This window comes from Mesoplodon densirostris, chromosome 17 (assembly GCF_025265405.1).
Source record: "Mesoplodon densirostris isolate mMesDen1 chromosome 17, mMesDen1 primary haplotype, whole genome shotgun sequence".
Taxonomy (NCBI): domain Eukaryota; kingdom Metazoa; phylum Chordata; class Mammalia; order Artiodactyla; family Ziphiidae; genus Mesoplodon; species Mesoplodon densirostris.
Window position 1 is genome coordinate 13717984 of NC_082677.1, and position 17266 is coordinate 13735249.

Sequence of the window (17266 nt, forward strand, 5' to 3'; positions counted from 1 at the left end):
CTGTAAATAAGTTATGGTGGCAGACTGTGATGTAGTATCAACACAACAAAGAATGAACAGAGTGTTATGGGAACAAGAAGGGGAATAATCAACTCTGCTTTATCTTAGGCTGGGAACTGCTTTTACTTATGAGCCAGTTTATATAAACACATGCAAGTACACACTTTTGCCAGTACTTTACTTACCAGTAACTGGTACTGATAACGATAATAATTGAAATTCATCGAGCACCTGCCGTGTGCCAGACAGTGTACTTAACACATTATATACATTCTTTCATTCACTCCTTTACCTCACTACCTTTCAGTCATACGTTTAACTTGATGTTTATAGTATGTTTATCGGATGCTCTCAATTTCACATGAGACAGATTTTAGAACATTTGTTCCCAAATTTTACAACAAAAAAACTTATGAACATAAACTTTCTACACACACACACATATACATACATACATGCATCATAGATTCTCACATGTTCATAATTATACTCTTATCATACTCTTCCTCGATTTATGTTTTTAAATTACATAGTCCTAGTCAGGTAGAGCTTTTTAATGACTATGACTTTATTCAATAAATGAGTATCTATGTCTACCGCAAAAATAACAAACACCCTTAGGTGCTTATTTATTTAACTCGAATCAACACTCAGTGCCCATATGGACGCTCTGTAATGCTTGACATGCCTCCAGATGTTTGTGACTCTCTGATTGGGCACCATGGCTCTATCTATAATCAATAAAGTTGACTCCTCTCTAAAGATTGGTGCAGTCGTTGTGTTTTCCTGCATCATCTGTGCAAGAGTGCAGCCTGACTCGAGGGGCAGATGCCAGTGAGAGCCTGGTGCAAGTGCACCCCCTCCCCCTCCCTCACAGCCCTGGACTGGCCATGGGTAGAATGGAACCAAAGCTCCCAAATGGCCACACACAGATCTCACAGCCATGCTGGGACCTGCCCCTGCCCATCCGGGAGGGGCCACCCGAGCGCAGTTCAACTATCAGATGGGGCTTCAGAAGCCCACATTTTTGTCCAGAACAGACTTACTTTGTTGCATAAAAGTGGAGACTGAAAAGGAGCTTTTGGTACTATCCAATAAAATGCTGTTGGAGCACAAAGAGGGAATACAGCGTTCTGCCACGATTATGGAAATCAATAACTTCCTAGGCAAATGGGTTTAGTCATTGATTAAGTAAATCAATAAATTCAATTTCCTCATCAATTGAAGCCTGGGGTACAAAGAGAAAAACTAAAATAAGCAGAGAACAGACTGCGGAGCAGAGAGGTCAGCCTCTCTGTGTCACACCCCCTGCGCCTCCAGGTGTTTCTGCAGCCTCGGGGTGCACCCCCGTGGAAAACCTGCTACTGTTACGATTGTCACCCCTCTCCTTCACCCTCCTCTGTCACTTTGCTGTCCTCCCTTGTTTCACTTTGATTCCACAATCTCCATCTTTTGCATATGCCCATAGAAAGTTCCAGCTGGGCGGGGTTTTTAAGTGCATGAAATGTTTAACTCCTTTTCTGGATGAGGAACCCAAGAAATTGGGCCACCTTTTAGCCTCTGCCTAAGTCAACCACTTGAAAGCTGTTTTATTTGGTTTTCTTTTAGTATCAGCAGAGATGGGTGAAATTACATTTCATTTCAGGGGATGGGCACTCCTCTGTGAAATTCCATTGAATGGTAACAGTTGTCTTCTGTTAAAAGATCCGCTGCCACTAGGCTGGATTGTGATCAAAAGCAGACAGCGGATTTCCATAAGAGAAGAAGGGCTTTGAGGAAATTTCAGATCACTGTTATTCCTCCTGCCCTGTTTTCTTTTCTTTTTTTTATTAGTTTCTGCTTTATAACAAAGTGAATCAGTTATACATATACATCTGTTCCCATATCTCTTCCCTCTTGCGTCTCCCTCCCTCCCACCCTCCCTATCCCACCCCTCCAGGCGGTCACAAAGCACCCAGCTGATCTCCCTATGCTATGCGGCTGCTTCCCACTATCTATCTACCTTACGCTTGGTAGTGTATATATGTCCATGCCTCTCTCTCGCTTTGTCATCTAACCCAAGTCAGAGAAGTCCGAAAGGATTATTCCTTAGGCAAAGGGTTTGATAATAATCATCATACCAATCTCTCCCATACTGGAGTGCCTGCTGTGAGCCAGACCCTGCATTAGGACCTTTACAACTATATCTCATTCCAACCTTATGTTTACAACTCTACATTTTATATATCAATTTCCAAATGAAATCTCTGAGGCTCAAAGAATTTATTTTCCTAAAGTCCCCCAGCTAATAAGTGCCAGAGCCAGTGTTTGAACAGACAAATATACATATATATATGTATATATATATATATATATACACACACATACATTTCCTCCAAAGCTCTTCTCTTTCCTGAGTTATACAGTTGCCTGTCATTTCACATGAAGAAATAATGAAATAATATCCAAAATCATAATTAAACAGTATATTTTGCCATAGCAGCATTGTTTCACCTATTCTTCTATATAAAAAAAGAAAAAGTAATTCCTTTTATTCTTATTCTATTATCTTTTGTCTTTATACATCAAGCCTCAAATATATGAGTATAGGTGAATAAAAACAAGTGTTCTAGGAAAATAATCAAGACCACTTTAGCCCTTGCATGACGTATCTGTGTGTTCAACAAATGTGTATTGAGCATCTGCTATATGCTAGGAATTCTGCTAAGAGCTAGGGATATACGCCTGAGTGAAGAAGGCACACTGACCCTGAAGCATCATATCACTCGGTGATTACATTCCACCAAATTGTTACATTTAACAATACAGATGCTATGTGTTATGATAAGGGGAGCTATCACAGTGTCCACAGAAGTATCTAACCTGGGATGAAGATTCTTAACTTTCTGTATACTAGGTTCCCTAACCGTGAGAAATTACACCATCTTTCCTCACTCTTAGAAGCATATAGGTATTAATTAATATAAAACACTTTAATTTCTGGGAAAAGGAAAATATGAAGAACTAAAACTTTTGATTTCATATAAAGATCCCTTTCCTTTTTTACTGTGTGTCATTTCTAACCAGTAAAATGACTTTTATGTACTTTATTAGGAGAACACAACCTTAAATATAGGTATCTGAGTACAGATACCTAGCATAGATATCTGAAGCCTATAAGTATTTTATTCAATTGTTTAGTTTGTACACTTGAAGTATCTGCAAACTTCTGATTGAAATGGGCTCATTCTGATATTTTAATGATGTCGAAACATAGCCATGAACTAGTGGATTAAAATATATGATATCTAATCATTTTTGGCGGGACCAGTTTAGGTTAATACTATATAATATATAGTAGAGAATAAACATACTATCCTAGAGGAAAGTAGAGCTTATATCTCAAGAACGCTGATCTTATCGGAGACAAAGAAAAGGCAAACTTTTGTGTGCTGAGTGAACCAAACCCATTTCATGAGGTAGAATTCAGATGACATAGGCTGACTACTATATGAAATTCAAATATTATTACTTTTAAAATTTTGTACCATCGGAAATGTTGACATAAAAAGATCACTGGCTAGCTGATATTTTGACATGAGTGTGCTAAAACAGAAGGCCCAGAATTAATGAAATGATAGTCAGTTGCAGCTGATGCCACCAAAATGATAAAGCATGCAAGAGCTTCAACTTCAGTGAGTGTCAAAGCTTTCTTCTTTTTGAACTCTATTGCTGTGCAGCATGGGTCACTGTCTTAAGAGAAAGAAAAAAATATTAAACACTTGTTCAAAGGACAAGCACACATTTCTACATTTTTGGCCCCAAAAAGGTAGATAAGGAAAAAGGTGGTGCAAAGTAAAACTATTTCAGTGATGGAAAACTTTCCAAAATTTTCTACATTCACAAAATAAAAACATTTAATGATATGAACAAAGATTACTCAGAGATTCACTCTAACCAAAGTATTAGCATAGTGCTTCAGAATAATTTTTGGACCTCGTGGTATGCTGATGTGAACTTGTAACACTTATTGTCATGTGACTTAGATATGTTTTCATTATTCTGTTCTTTTAAGTTCCTGTTCAACAGAACTGATCTCCCTGTGCTATGTGGCTGCTTCCCACTAGCTATCTATTTTACATTTGGTAGTGTATATATGTCCATGCCACTCTCTCACTTAGCCCCAGCTTACCCTTCCCCCCCACCCCGCCGTGTCCTCAAGTCCATTCTCTACGTTATTCTTGTCCTGCCCCTAGGTTCATCAGAACCATTTTTTTTCTTAGATTCCATATATATGTGTTAGCATACGGTATTTGTTTTTCTCTTTCTGACTTACTTCACTCTGTATGACAGTCTCTAGGTCCATCCACCTCACTACAAATAACTCAATTTTGTTTCCTTTTATGGCTGAGTAATAATGCATTGTATGTACTTTTAATCATTAATCATTCAAAAGGAACACGCTTGGGGTAAAAAAATAATAATAATAGAGTGGACATTACAAGATCTGAGTTGTAGTCCTGCCTCGACCAGTAAGAGTCCTTGACAAATAATTTCAACTCTGTGGGTCCAAGTTTCCTCATCAGAGTCAGAGGTGAGACAAGATGACTTCTGAGGCCTCTTCTAAGTCTAAAAGTCAACTACTCCAACAGAAGGTGGAGATCTTCCCTGAGAGAACAAAATTGGATTTAAAGGAAGTGTGTCAGCAGCACTTATTAATTGAGAAAAAAAAAAGCAATTACTGGAGATAAAAGCAATGTTGGGGTTTATTTCTAGGTTAAGAATTCACTAGACCGGAGCCTACACACTCTATACCTGCTTCTTCTCCCCTGTCTTCCCCCCTTCCCCTCACACTGCACTATTCTAACAGAATATGCCAGGGGAAAATATCAATCATGAGAGCAATTAATTTGCACAGGATTATGTCATATGTAAGTCGCTCAGACAAAAACAATTCTGTTTTCTCCTTAGAATCAACTGTATTCATCCCCCAGTCTGAATACTCCATCGAGGAGGACATTGGTGAACTGCTCATTCCCATCAGGAGAAGTGGAGATGTGAGCCGGGAGTTGATGGTGATCTGTTATACGCGGCAAGGTAGCTCAATTTGCCAATGAACTGAAATGTCCCCGCAAAGATATAAATAAGCCTCTTTAACATGTTGGAGGCATAACATTATGTCACGAAGGTTATACTTTACTAGTCCAGTTTTCAAATAGGAAAAAAGCATGCACGCGGACGTCTTCCTTCACTATGGCACCTTTGAGGACCTGGAAGGACTCTGCTGCTTATTGAAAACATTTCTGATTCATTTGGTTGCTTTAATACTCAAGGCCTTTGGGGGTATAAGAAGTTGAAGCTCCCCTCTCCCACTCAAGCCTGCTCAAGTAGAAGGGGGTTATTGTTAAAAACAACAACCAAAAAAGAGGCAAAGAAATGCATACCCAAGGAAAAGAAACTAATTTCAAACTAGTCTGAAACTCGTAGCAACCAAATTTCAAAACATTTGTTTTGCTCATTGAGTAAGCACCCTCCGAAAGGTGATTTTATGCAATACAAAATTAAAATTAATACATAATACTCATTAATATACTAGATACCTTTCTAGGAAACAGGTAGACTTTTCTAAGAATGTAAAAGAAAAGGTCATAAATGCAGTTGACACTGCAGACTTTCATTAAAATTTTCATTAACATATGTGAGTTGACAGGCAGTAAAGAATAGCAGTCAAAATGCAAATTTCAGGATCAACCTTGAGCTCTGGGTCCCAGAACAAGTGGTTGGACTTCTGTAAACCTCAGTTACCAAACGTGTAAAGCCCAATAGAGTGGTTAAGAGGATTACGGAAGCAATGCATGTAGAGTGCTTGGCACTTTGCCTGCACACAGTAAGCATTTGAAAACTAAGCTATTATTCTGTATTATTGTGTTGTTTTAAAAGACCTCTGGCAAGAAGCAGAGGAGAAAACACTTGAAATGTACTATTTGTCAGATGTTGGAGACCATTATAAAGGTGACCCATGATGCTAGCAGAGTGTGGAGGAGTTATTGCAGTTTCCAGGGGTGTTCATAGATATGATGGACCATGAAGATGCTGCATATGAAAATAATCGTCTCTGGAGGTACCCTGGTAGTATGTTATACATAAACCCCTTTTGGATTCTCTCTGTTTCCAGGAACGGCAAGAGGAACTGTGCCAACATCAGTGCTGTCCTATTCTGATTACATATCCCGGCCCGAGGACCACACCAGTGTTATCCGCTTTGACAAAGATGAGCGGGAAAAATTGTGCCGGGTCGTTATAATTGACGACTCCTTGTATGAGGAGAAGGAAACATTCCACGTTCTCCTGAGCATGCCGATGGGTGGGAGAATTGGATCAGAGTTCCCAGGGGCTCAGGTTACAATCATCCCTGACAAAGACGATGGTAAGTATTAATTTACCCCAAAATTATTCCTCCTACCAGGCGCACCAACCTCAGGCACAACCTTCTAAACAGAAAGATAAGGGTGCAAAAGAATTTTCACATGCACTTTTATCTTATGCTTGATTTTATAGTGCGATTAAGATTCTAAGTTGGCTGCATCCATCGATTTGTCTTTAATGATTCAGTATTTTCAAAGGGCAAAGTCACACCTATGTGTTTTCATCTGTGTACAGTTTCTTTTACAGCACCATTTATCATTAGGTGATTAAACTTTAAAAATTTCCTGGTGAAGAATTGAAGCAATTTTAATACACAATTTATCTTGTTGTTTGTTTGTTTTGCTTTGATTGCAAAAGCTTCTGTTTTGTAACTTTAATCTCCGTGTCTGAACTCGTTTAACAAAGAAACCCATCAGACGAGGCTATTAAACGAACGAGGAAGGTAATAAATATAAGGAAAATTGAGTCCAACAGGCTTCCAAAAAGGGGGAGGGTTTATCCTGGACTACTCTTCCTGAGGGAAACCTGATTACCATAAAATAATCCCCCTTTCTGAGCAGAAAAAGGAGCAAAAGAGTCTTAATCACCACAGTTCAAAAAACAGTTTGTGCTTTCTTGTGAGAAAAGAGAGAACAAGAGGAAAGACTGTGAGTAATCTTGTAATGAAAGTGAGAGCGGTAAACTGAGAGATAGGACCCCAGGACTTGAATATTTTTCTGTCCCTCTTGAATTTTCCTCATGGTAGATAAAAAGAGGAACAAACTCGGTGGGTGGATCTTTTGGTTCACAAACTGGAGGAGAGTCAGAAGACTGTCATTCGAAATATCTGAAAACTCAGGAAGTTAAAAATTACCTACCCGGGAAGTGCTTTGATGATTAAGTGATAGTTAAGTTAAAAAGGCTTTAACGTGTCTTGTGAGCTTATACTCTGTTCCAAACCCAGCGCTGGGTCCTTTGTACAGTAACCTCCTAACAATCCTGTGAAATATATAATAATGTCTTTTTTTTACTGAAAAGTAATGAAAATTAGAAATGATTTTATCAAGAGAGATTTAAAGAAAGTCTTACATCTACCTTAAACTTAGATAATGTCCGGTAGCTTTAGTTGACTGGTTTAATAGGAAATTCTATTCTGTATTTAAATATACAGAAATTTTATTTTAAATTCAGTTGATCTCAGAGAAAAAGCCAATATTTTGAATGTCAGCCAGAACATAATTAATAGTCCACCCTAAACACCTATCTGCTATCTAGATATCTCTGTTTTTATTAATATAGATAGAAAGATAGAGCTTTAATTTTAAAATAGAAAATACATTTAATGATTACTTTGGTTCAGTTTGTTTTGTTGGCAAAAAAAATTTTTTCCATATGGATTGTTACAAGATGCACATGGGAAAAAAATAAAGGTTCAGAAAGAAACTATTATTTATTAAGTGCCAGGTATTTTCACTTGTACATTGCTAGCTCTTTTCAAGAGTAAAGGGTGATGTCATTTCTTTACATATGACAAGGCTGAGAGAGGCCAAGTGATTGACTTGAATTTACAAAGCCAGTATGTGGCAAAGTTAGTATTATCGGAGCCCCATATATGACCTTTCCACACTGTCACTGCCTCTAGAACAAGTGCCTAGTGGTGACAAGTTTGTGGAACCATAGGTATAGTATCTACTGCTACATAATATTTGTTAAATGCTTTATTAGTATCAGTGTTTCATTTGAGCATTACAAGTCACTGGTGTAGACAGCTAAAGAGGTATTAGGAGTGGGGTAGCCAAAGCTCTTAGAAGCTTTTCACCCCAGAAGAGGACTGGGGAATTTGGATGCCACAGGCTTTGATTTTAAGGCATTAGAGTACCATGCAAACACTGGACCAGGAGTTTGTCAGGAATGGTACCAGCAATCACCCAGCCCCCGTTTAATAGATCAGAAGTCCTGTGTACGCCTCTCTGTTTTCTCCCATTTGTCCTTTCCTTTCCCTTCCACTTCTAACTTTTCATTTTATTTTTTAATCACTCAGGTCTCATTAACGTCTTACATTGTGGGAAGCACCACAAGTTTTCTAAGGGTAAAATAAAACAAAGCAAATAAATAATCCCTACCCTCAGAAAGCTTTCATTGTAATGAAGGGAACAAGGCAAACGTACACGGAACAGACTCACAAACATAAAACTTCACCAGAAAGTACACGATTAACTATAAGTAAATACGGTGGTATCCTCTACTTTCAATAAATTCACAATGTAAAATTTTAACTTCATAAAGTACAGCACAAATTTAGCTTTGGAAGAAGGAACTTGCCACTTTAAAGATCCCCTTGTGGAGTAAATCAAGAGATGGAATCTCTGGATAGTGTCACATTGCAGTTTAATAAATATTTATTCCTCTCTTCAGCACATATTTTTTAAGAATCAAAACTTCACTCATTCATACATCTATTCATTAAAAATACGAGTTAAGCACCTCTGTACTCACATATTTCTCAGTGCAATAGCAACAAGGGGACACGAGCTCTGAACTCATGGACTTTTCAGGCTCTGGGGGTACACAGATAAGTGAACATGCAAGCATAAAATAAATGTAGTAAGCGCTCTGCTGAGGAAAGAACATCTTTCTCTTTCAGGAAGAGCTTATTTGAAATCATGATTTCCTAGCTGAAATTTGAGGACAATATCAGAGTAACCCGGCAAAGAGAGAAGGGAAGTGTGTTCACAAGTGCAAAGGCTGAACGCATGTGATGGTTTCAGGGAACTGAAAGCTTGGATATAGCACAAATCGACAGCTCAAAGGAGTGAATAACAAAGAAGAAGTTGGCTGGGCAAGGAGTTAATCTGATAGGATTGGGTAGCCAGGTAAAGAAGTTGTGTTTTATTATTGAAATAGAAATCAGAAACTCTAACAGGTTATAAAGAGAGTGACAAAATCAGATTTGCATTTTTGAGATATTACTCTGCTGTGGCTAAAATGCAGAGACTAGATTGAACTGCTCTGAAGACTGTTGGAGAAATATGGGTGCTAGGGGATGGCGGCTTGAACAGGGTGGTTGTATGAGGATGAAGAGACCAGGGAGCATCCAAGAGATAGTGCTGAGGAAGAATGGACAAGACATGGCAATTGACTGGACGTGAAAGGCTAGAGGACAGGAAAGTCCAAAGAATGATACCTTGGTTTCCAACAGGGCAGTTGGGTTAAGAGTGGTGCGGTTCACTGAGACAGACAAAACAGGAGTAGAACTGGTGTAGGGACAAAACAATGGGTTCACTTAGGACGTGTTAGTTTGAAAAGGCTGCATGACTTCAAAGTGCTGGATATGGAGGAGGCAAATGGAGATACAGGTCTGGAGATTAGGACAGAGTTATGCACTAGAGACATCAAATTTCACGTTATCTCTATTGATAATAATAAAAGTCATACAAGAGGATAAGATGGCTTCAGAGGACATGCAAAAATGGCCCTCATATGACTTATGATATGGACAGATTTTACTCGATTTTCATATTTTTTTAAAAGGAGCCCATTTCACGAATGTTAAGCAGAGATGAGAAAGAGTGAAGAGAAAGGTAGTTAGTATAAGGGTATGACAATCCAGCAAAGAAAGTGCTAAAAGGAATCTAAGGATCAAACATGTTTCGGGGCCTAAGTGCTGTCAAACTTTTTTTTTTTTTTAAAGAAGATGTTGGAGGTAGAGTTAATTAATTAATTAATTAATTTTTGCTGTGTTGGGTCTTCGTTTCTGTGCGAGGGCTTTCTCTAGTTGTGGCAAGCGGGGGCCACTCTTCATCGCGGTGCACAGGCTTCTCACTATCGCGGCCTCTCTTGCTGCTGAGCACAAGCTCCAGACACGCAGGCTCGGTAGTTGTGGCTCACTGGCTTAATTGCTCCGCGGCATGTGGGATCTTCCCAGACCAGGGCTCGAACCTGTGTTCCCTGCATTGGCAGGCAGATTCTCAACCACTGCGCCACCAGGGAAGCCCTGTCAAACATTTTTAATCTGTAATGTCTAACATGCAGCAAGCTAGGACATTATCTTAATTCCTCTTGCTATTCCAAGCTTTGGGGGATTGTTTTTCAACATGGAACTATTTCACTTGTTTTTTAAATAATAGGAAAGATAAACCTAAAACTTATTTTAGAGAAATTTGCTTTGTGATCATCTTTGTTGGAATACTTCATATCTTATGAGCTTTGGGGTCAACTTTTGTCTCTGAAACTCAGTTTCCAGGAGTAAAATGAAGAGTTTACCTGTATTACCTATATTTTACTAATTTTTCCTATATTTTTTCATTTTAGAAGTTGAAATCTTACGATGTACATAGTTTATAAGCGAAAACAATATTGCTACCCATAAAGTACTGTCTATGCAGACTTGCACCAGTTCATCATGGAAAGAAAGAATGCCCAGGTTAATGGGGAGAAAGTCCAATTTCATTCAGGTGCCATAATACAGTTACTAACAGTTGTCACATTTGAACACTTAATACGTACAAAGGACTTTACATGACTTATCCAGTTAAATCTCAAAATAAGGTATCTTCTCCATTTGATTGATGGAAAAATGAGACTTACAGAGGCTAAGAAAATTGCTTAATGTCACACAGACACAAAGTGTTGGATATATGTCCTAAATTTAGGTCTATTTAAGATTTGATGTGATTCTCCACTAGGCTATAATGAATCCTGAAATTCATCAAAGGGATTAAAATACGTCATACCTAATGACATAACTGTAGGGATACGATTGTCATAGAATCTAGAAAAGAATAATCCAAATATAGGTCAACATTGGTCAAGGGAGGGGTGTTGTTTCTGAAGGTGGCCAATTGCTCCATCACTAAAATTTTATGTAATTGGAGTACGGAAAATATTTAAGCCTGCTACACAATCTGAGTGAAATATCCTTCATGACTTTCCAACACTTTTTGCTCTGATGGCTGTCTCCGTTTCTGTGGTAATGGGCACACCAGATGACAAGTCCACCGACCAATGTTCCCAGACTAAAAAGAAACAAATTCTTTATAACTTTGTAACTCAAAGCAATCTGAATTTTTAAAAAAGGAATTGATTCTCCAAAGCTAGATTATTCCTCAGTGAAATTATAGGATACCATGTCTGTGGCTGCAGAGTGAAGGACCAACACCTGGATGGAAAGTCACGTTTCTTAGGTGCAAACGTTTGAAAATCTCAGCTGGGACCAAAGGTTTTCTCTGTACTCTTAACTATATGAGAGTAGAGTAGGGGCTCAAAGGACAGAAATAGGTCCTGATTAAACCTGTCTTACATCTTTAAGAAACCGCTAAACTCTTCACTGTGTTTGGAAGAGACTTACACATGAACAACAGGCTGATACAAGAGCAGTGGTCTCATTCTGTGCAGATATCCTGAACATCAATGGCTTCAGTCCTCACTACTTCAGTAAAGGTTACAATTTAATACTACAGCATTTGTTCCTTAGGAAGAGTATCAAGTCAGTGCTAACAGTGTTTCACTAATCTTCGCTGTCAGTCTTTGGAAGTTAATTAAGGAACCCTTAAACTGAATCCATTTTCAGCTTTTGTGTGCCCACCCACAGGGGTTTTCACTAAAGTGGCTGCCTTCCTCGACGCCCCTAGAAAAATGATCATGCTAGTAGGTATAAACCAGAGACATGTAAAAGGCAGCATAGCATGGTGAGCCCTGTAGTAAACGTAGCTCAATTCAGTGCCATTCAAAAGCTTCCAGACATCAGAAAAGCTTTCTCAACAGCAGGAGTACCATAGAGAAGAAAGCATCTCTGGTGCTAGAAAAATACATCATGGTATGATGTGTGGGTGAAATAGGTTTTACGCATTTGTACTGAGCTGAAAGGCTTGGTTACCATCCTTTTTATTCTTGAATACTATTATTTGCATTTGTGTAAACTCCAATTAAATAATGCCAGGCCAGTCTTTGTAAGGAACGGCTGAACTCAGTTCAACTAACAACGTGACAAAGCAAAGTTACATTCTGCATTTGGTATGCTTGGGTTAGAAAAATATTAAAAAATCAAGAAATGGAAAAATGAGGTTCTGACTGCTCAGAATATTAATGCACTGAAGCCCTTAACAGACTATCTAATGTAGTTGATAATGCTAAGGATTCAGGGACAGCTAATGGATGTTTAATGAGTTTCTGGTCTGTGGGGAGGCATTGCAAGAATTCGCTGAATATAATAAAGATTATATCCATTTTTCCACATTGGAAGAATACTAGTTGAATGATGTAGATATTACACCCTTTGAAAACGAAAATAAGATAAAGGAAAACATATGAAATGTCTTGCATTAAAAAAAAAATTTAATCTCACATACCACACACAGAGCAAATATTTATTGTGCACTTACTAAGTGTAACGGGTGGGGACTATAAAGACATTTAAGACAGAGGCCGGGATCTCAGAAAGCTTAAAATTTATTTGGGAAAAAAAAAAACCTAAGTACATAAAAGGTTAAAGGAGAATAATTTATTTCGGGAATAATTTGAAACACCACAAAGCAGACAGAAGAAGGCAGAGTGTGATTAAAAACAATTGTGTGACCACTCTGTGAGTCAAGAGGAGGAACAGATAAAGGCTTTAACATATGGAAAGGATTTAGGTGAATGGAGAATAAGGCAAAGTATTCCAAGATTGCATGCGTGAAAGCAGGAGGGAGAGAAAGACATGGGAACAGAGGGCAATCCAATTTGGCCACATTGCCTTTTCTGAGAAAGGCTCACTGCCCGACTTCCAGGATTAGGTGTTAGGAGATCTGGGCTGTGGATGCATTTTTGCTGCTCTCTAGTCAAGGAATCTTCACCAATCCACTTGTCTCCTTGTACCTGTTTTCCTCATTTGAGTGTATTATCACCTGAATTTCTTATTTTACAGAATCTTCATGAGGACCAAATAGCATCTGTATGAGAGCACTTTAAAAACTAGCTCAACTAGGGCTTCCCTGGTGGCGCAGTGGTTGAGAGTACGCCTGCCGATGCAGGGGACAAGGGTTCGTGCCCCGGTCCGGGAAGATCCCTCATGCTGCGGAGTGGCTGGGCCCGTGAGCCATGGCCGCTGAGCCTGCGCGTCCGGAGCCTGTGCTCCGCAATGGGAGAGGCCACAGCAGTGAGAGGCCCGCGTACTGCAAAAAAAAAAAAAAAAAAAAGAGTGCAATAATCAGAGCGATGTTTGGAGGTTATTAATTCGATAGCAGTGTAAGTGAACAGAATAGGAACCAAAAAGGGAAGTGGGGACCTGTAGGGTGAGGACGTTGGGACTGGAAAGGAAACAACCTACTGCTGAGAATCAAACTTGCTAAGACTTGGACCTCATGTAAGGAGGGAAATTTAAAAACATGTGTCTAAAAACGTGTGTGCTTGACAGGTTCAAAGAATGGAGGAACCATTCATTAACAGGAAGTTAAGAGAGAGAACCAGTCTAGGGAAAGGAAGCTGAGAGAAGATGAGACATTCTGTTCAAATATGCCGAGTTCAATAATGAAAGGTTATTAGAGTATATTTCTACTAAATGTTAATGTGCAGGTTGTTTTGGCTCTTAGTTGCAAATAGGAATTAAGTGTCACTTGTTACATTACAAGAAAATTGTGGAAATGTACAAAGTGAAGTATATTATTGGAGTTGTCAGGTAACAAGTGCACCTTTAGGTCTTTAAAACAAACGGATTTTAAAAATAACTTAAAACTAAAATAGTGTGGTTTAGTTCCCTCGTTCTGTACCTCCATTGGGTTAAACATAAACCATTTTGTGATATAGAGTCACTTCACATCATTTTTTTTAATTGTAATGGTTTCAGGAGAGGGCTTTCGAAATTACAAGATTAATTCTTTTTTTGTTTGTTTGTTTTTTTGCGGTACGCGGGCCTCTCACTGCTGTGGCCTGTCCCGTTGCGGAGCACAGGCACCGGACGCGCAGGCTCAGCGGCCATGGCTCACGGGCCCAGCCGCTCCGCGGCATGTGGGATCTTCCCGGACCAGGGCATGAACTCGTGTCCCCTGCATCGGCAGGCGGACTCCCAACCACTGAGCCACCAGGGAAGCCCAAGATTAATTCATTTTTAACAAACTCGTGAAGGGGAGAGGGCAGGAAGAAAAAGAGCGTTGGTGAATGTGAATGAGTGAGTCGTTCACTAAATATGAATTGGAGGGGAGAGAGAAGGGAGACTTCCCAGGCTTGGCCTTGGGAGGACCCACAGGGTCCCAACCCCCAGTCCTCTCTTCTTAATTCTGGACCTGGCTGAACTCACAGCCCAGCAGGCCAGCTGTTAATAGGGAACGGCTCCACGTGGGGCTTGGGTACAGGGACACAAATTAAAATAAAGGCAAGTAAGCAAGGGTCCGAGGCTGCTGGAGTGGGTTCATTAGCAATGGGGTACGTTTGACTCAACCTGTTATGGTCACCGGCTCTAAAGGAACTTGCTGCTCTGCTGCTGTGAACTGATCTTTTTGAAACTGTTGATACAGTATACTGCTCACAGCAGGAAAGACACTCGGAGCTTTGTTCCTCTGCACACACACGAGCTTGGCAAGCAGCCACTTGAATCTCTGCTGCCAGTCGCATGAAAACATTCACTGCTATTACCAGAAAAGGCAAAGGCTCCAGAGTTCTTTATGAGAACAGCTCGCCGTTTTGTATAACTTACATTGAAGAATGACCTTATGGCTCCCCAGAAAGTGAGCACAGGGAACTGTGCCAGGACATAGGGACAGTTCACCCAGCAATAAGCTCTCAAGTACATGGAACGTAAACTTGCAGATATGTTGTCTGCTAGGGTAGTTCTAAGATATTAAGGTTACAATATTGAATAGGATCATACTGTTTGCAGTATTAAACTAACTCATGTCTCTATTTTTCAGGGCTCCATAGATATCATATATGTCATGTAATAATAAGTATAATATATAGTTATTGTAACTATAACTATCATATTATAACTATTATATATGATAACAATAACAGGTGTGCTAAGCCTCTTACTTGAATGATTTCATTTAACACACAGACACACAGACTATGAGCCGGTTGTGTTATGCTTCAGTTTTATTGTCTTTGAGCAGTTAGGTAACCTGCTCAAGGTCAAACAGTTGAGAAGCATTTAGCCAGGCTGACCACAGAGTCCATGGCACCAACCGCTATGCTGCCCACTTCATACTGTACTGGCAGCATGTATATTTAATAGATATTCTACACTGTAATACTCAAAAATAGCATGAGGCATGCTAATAGAAATGAAACAAACTGTATCCTTTTCTGTGCATGCAGACTTGAGGACCCTAGAATACTTAAAATGTTAACAGTTGTAGACATAAGGCTAACTTATACATGAATTATTTTGGTTCACATTTTACCAATTATAGCTCCTCCAGGATCATTAAGAGAACATGTGATGAAGTCTGGTAGTTCACTTGCACAAGGAAAAGCATTGCTTTTCCACATCATTTAGCAAGTTGTCCAGTGGAAGGGTTTCCCTTCTGAAGGACTGGGTTTGGGCTGTCTTGTCAAGTCCTTATGGATAAATGCTGTCTTGTGTTTGTTTTGTCTTTTTCATGGTAACACTATCTGCCTGATTCCCATCTTTTCCACACAGGAGAGTGAACGCTGGCCATATAATACCATCTTGTAGACATCAAAGGATAAATATTGCTGATTTATTATCACTCAGACCTTGGAAGCAGACCACTACACATGTTATAGGAACCTCAAGATCTCAGTCAGAGGTGAATTCCATGTTAGTGCTAAACATCACATAAATCTGAGAAGCAACTTCTCAGATACTAGACTTCAGAGTTTGTAAGCTTAAAATTATTAAAAGAGATACTATAATCAAAAACAATAAAATTCATAAGAGATTGAATAATTAGAAAAGATCTCTTAGTAAATGTTAGCAATAGCATCGGAAATTCCAAATTATTCACCAGCAACAGAGGTCTAGTGTATTCTTTTGTTGAAATTATAAAGCACAGAGAAAATGCCGATAAACCAAAACTGCAACTTGGCTGAGAGCAGAACACTTACAGTCTTGACCTGCATGCTCCATAATGTAAAGAGAGGCCAAAGTCTGAAATACTGCAGTGAAATCACAGAGGTCTGTGTATTTATTTAGTAAGTCCAGACAATGCACTATGTACTTATGGTCTGTTGCTGAGAACATATACTTCATAAAAATCCATTACTAAATAGACAACAGCATCTCCTTTATTGTATTAGAATGAAAAATTAAGAAAAACATTTTGGAATGTATGTACTATTTTCTGACGCTGTTGGCATGTCAGTTGGTCACTGTAGAAATGTGAAACTTGTTAGTTTGCTTCCCTAAGAAACTTGTCACCAACCGGAAACAGTTCTTCTCGAATTAGAGATCTTGAATGGGCCTCCCTGTTCTCTGTATACCTTACTTCCTCTGCACAGGTAGATGTTACCTTTCACAGGAGGCTGACAGGCTTTATGATCTCCCTAAGAAGCAGGTCTTCGTTCTGCCTTACTGAAGCAGACATTTGAATCTCTTTTTCTCTCCCTTTATTCCTAGTTTAGAAGTCATATACATACCTTTTCTTTTTGTCATTGGCCTTAAATCTTCTTTTAATAGATGTCAAGAAACTTGCTACTGACCTCAAGAGATACAAGATTACCCTGTAAAGTATACGGGTAATATCATTTGAATAAAAATAGTGGACTACATCATGCTACAAGTAATCACAATAATAATCTATATTAGGATTATAAGATGTAGCTAAAACTAAAACCACCTCTTTTCTTTAGGCCATTTGTAACAATTTGAGGCACTTAAAATTATGGATAAAACTTTCCCTTCGCACTTCTAGAGACATAAAGCATCGCTGCATCCTTTCTCTAAGAC

General features: G+C 39.1%; 1 protein-coding gene across 1 annotated transcript in view; it reads left to right on the forward strand.

Moving 5' to 3' along the window:
- Nucleotides 1-17266, forward strand: part of FREM2 (FRAS1 related extracellular matrix 2) — a 147884-nt gene that overhangs the window by 77366 nt on the left and 53252 nt on the right. The window contains exons 5-6 of the mRNA XM_060080003.1: nucleotides 4951-5076; nucleotides 6155-6406. Coding sequence (XP_059935986.1) covers nucleotides 4951-5076; nucleotides 6155-6406 — 378 coding nt within the window. The remainder of the gene's footprint in view (nucleotides 1-4950; nucleotides 5077-6154; nucleotides 6407-17266) is intronic.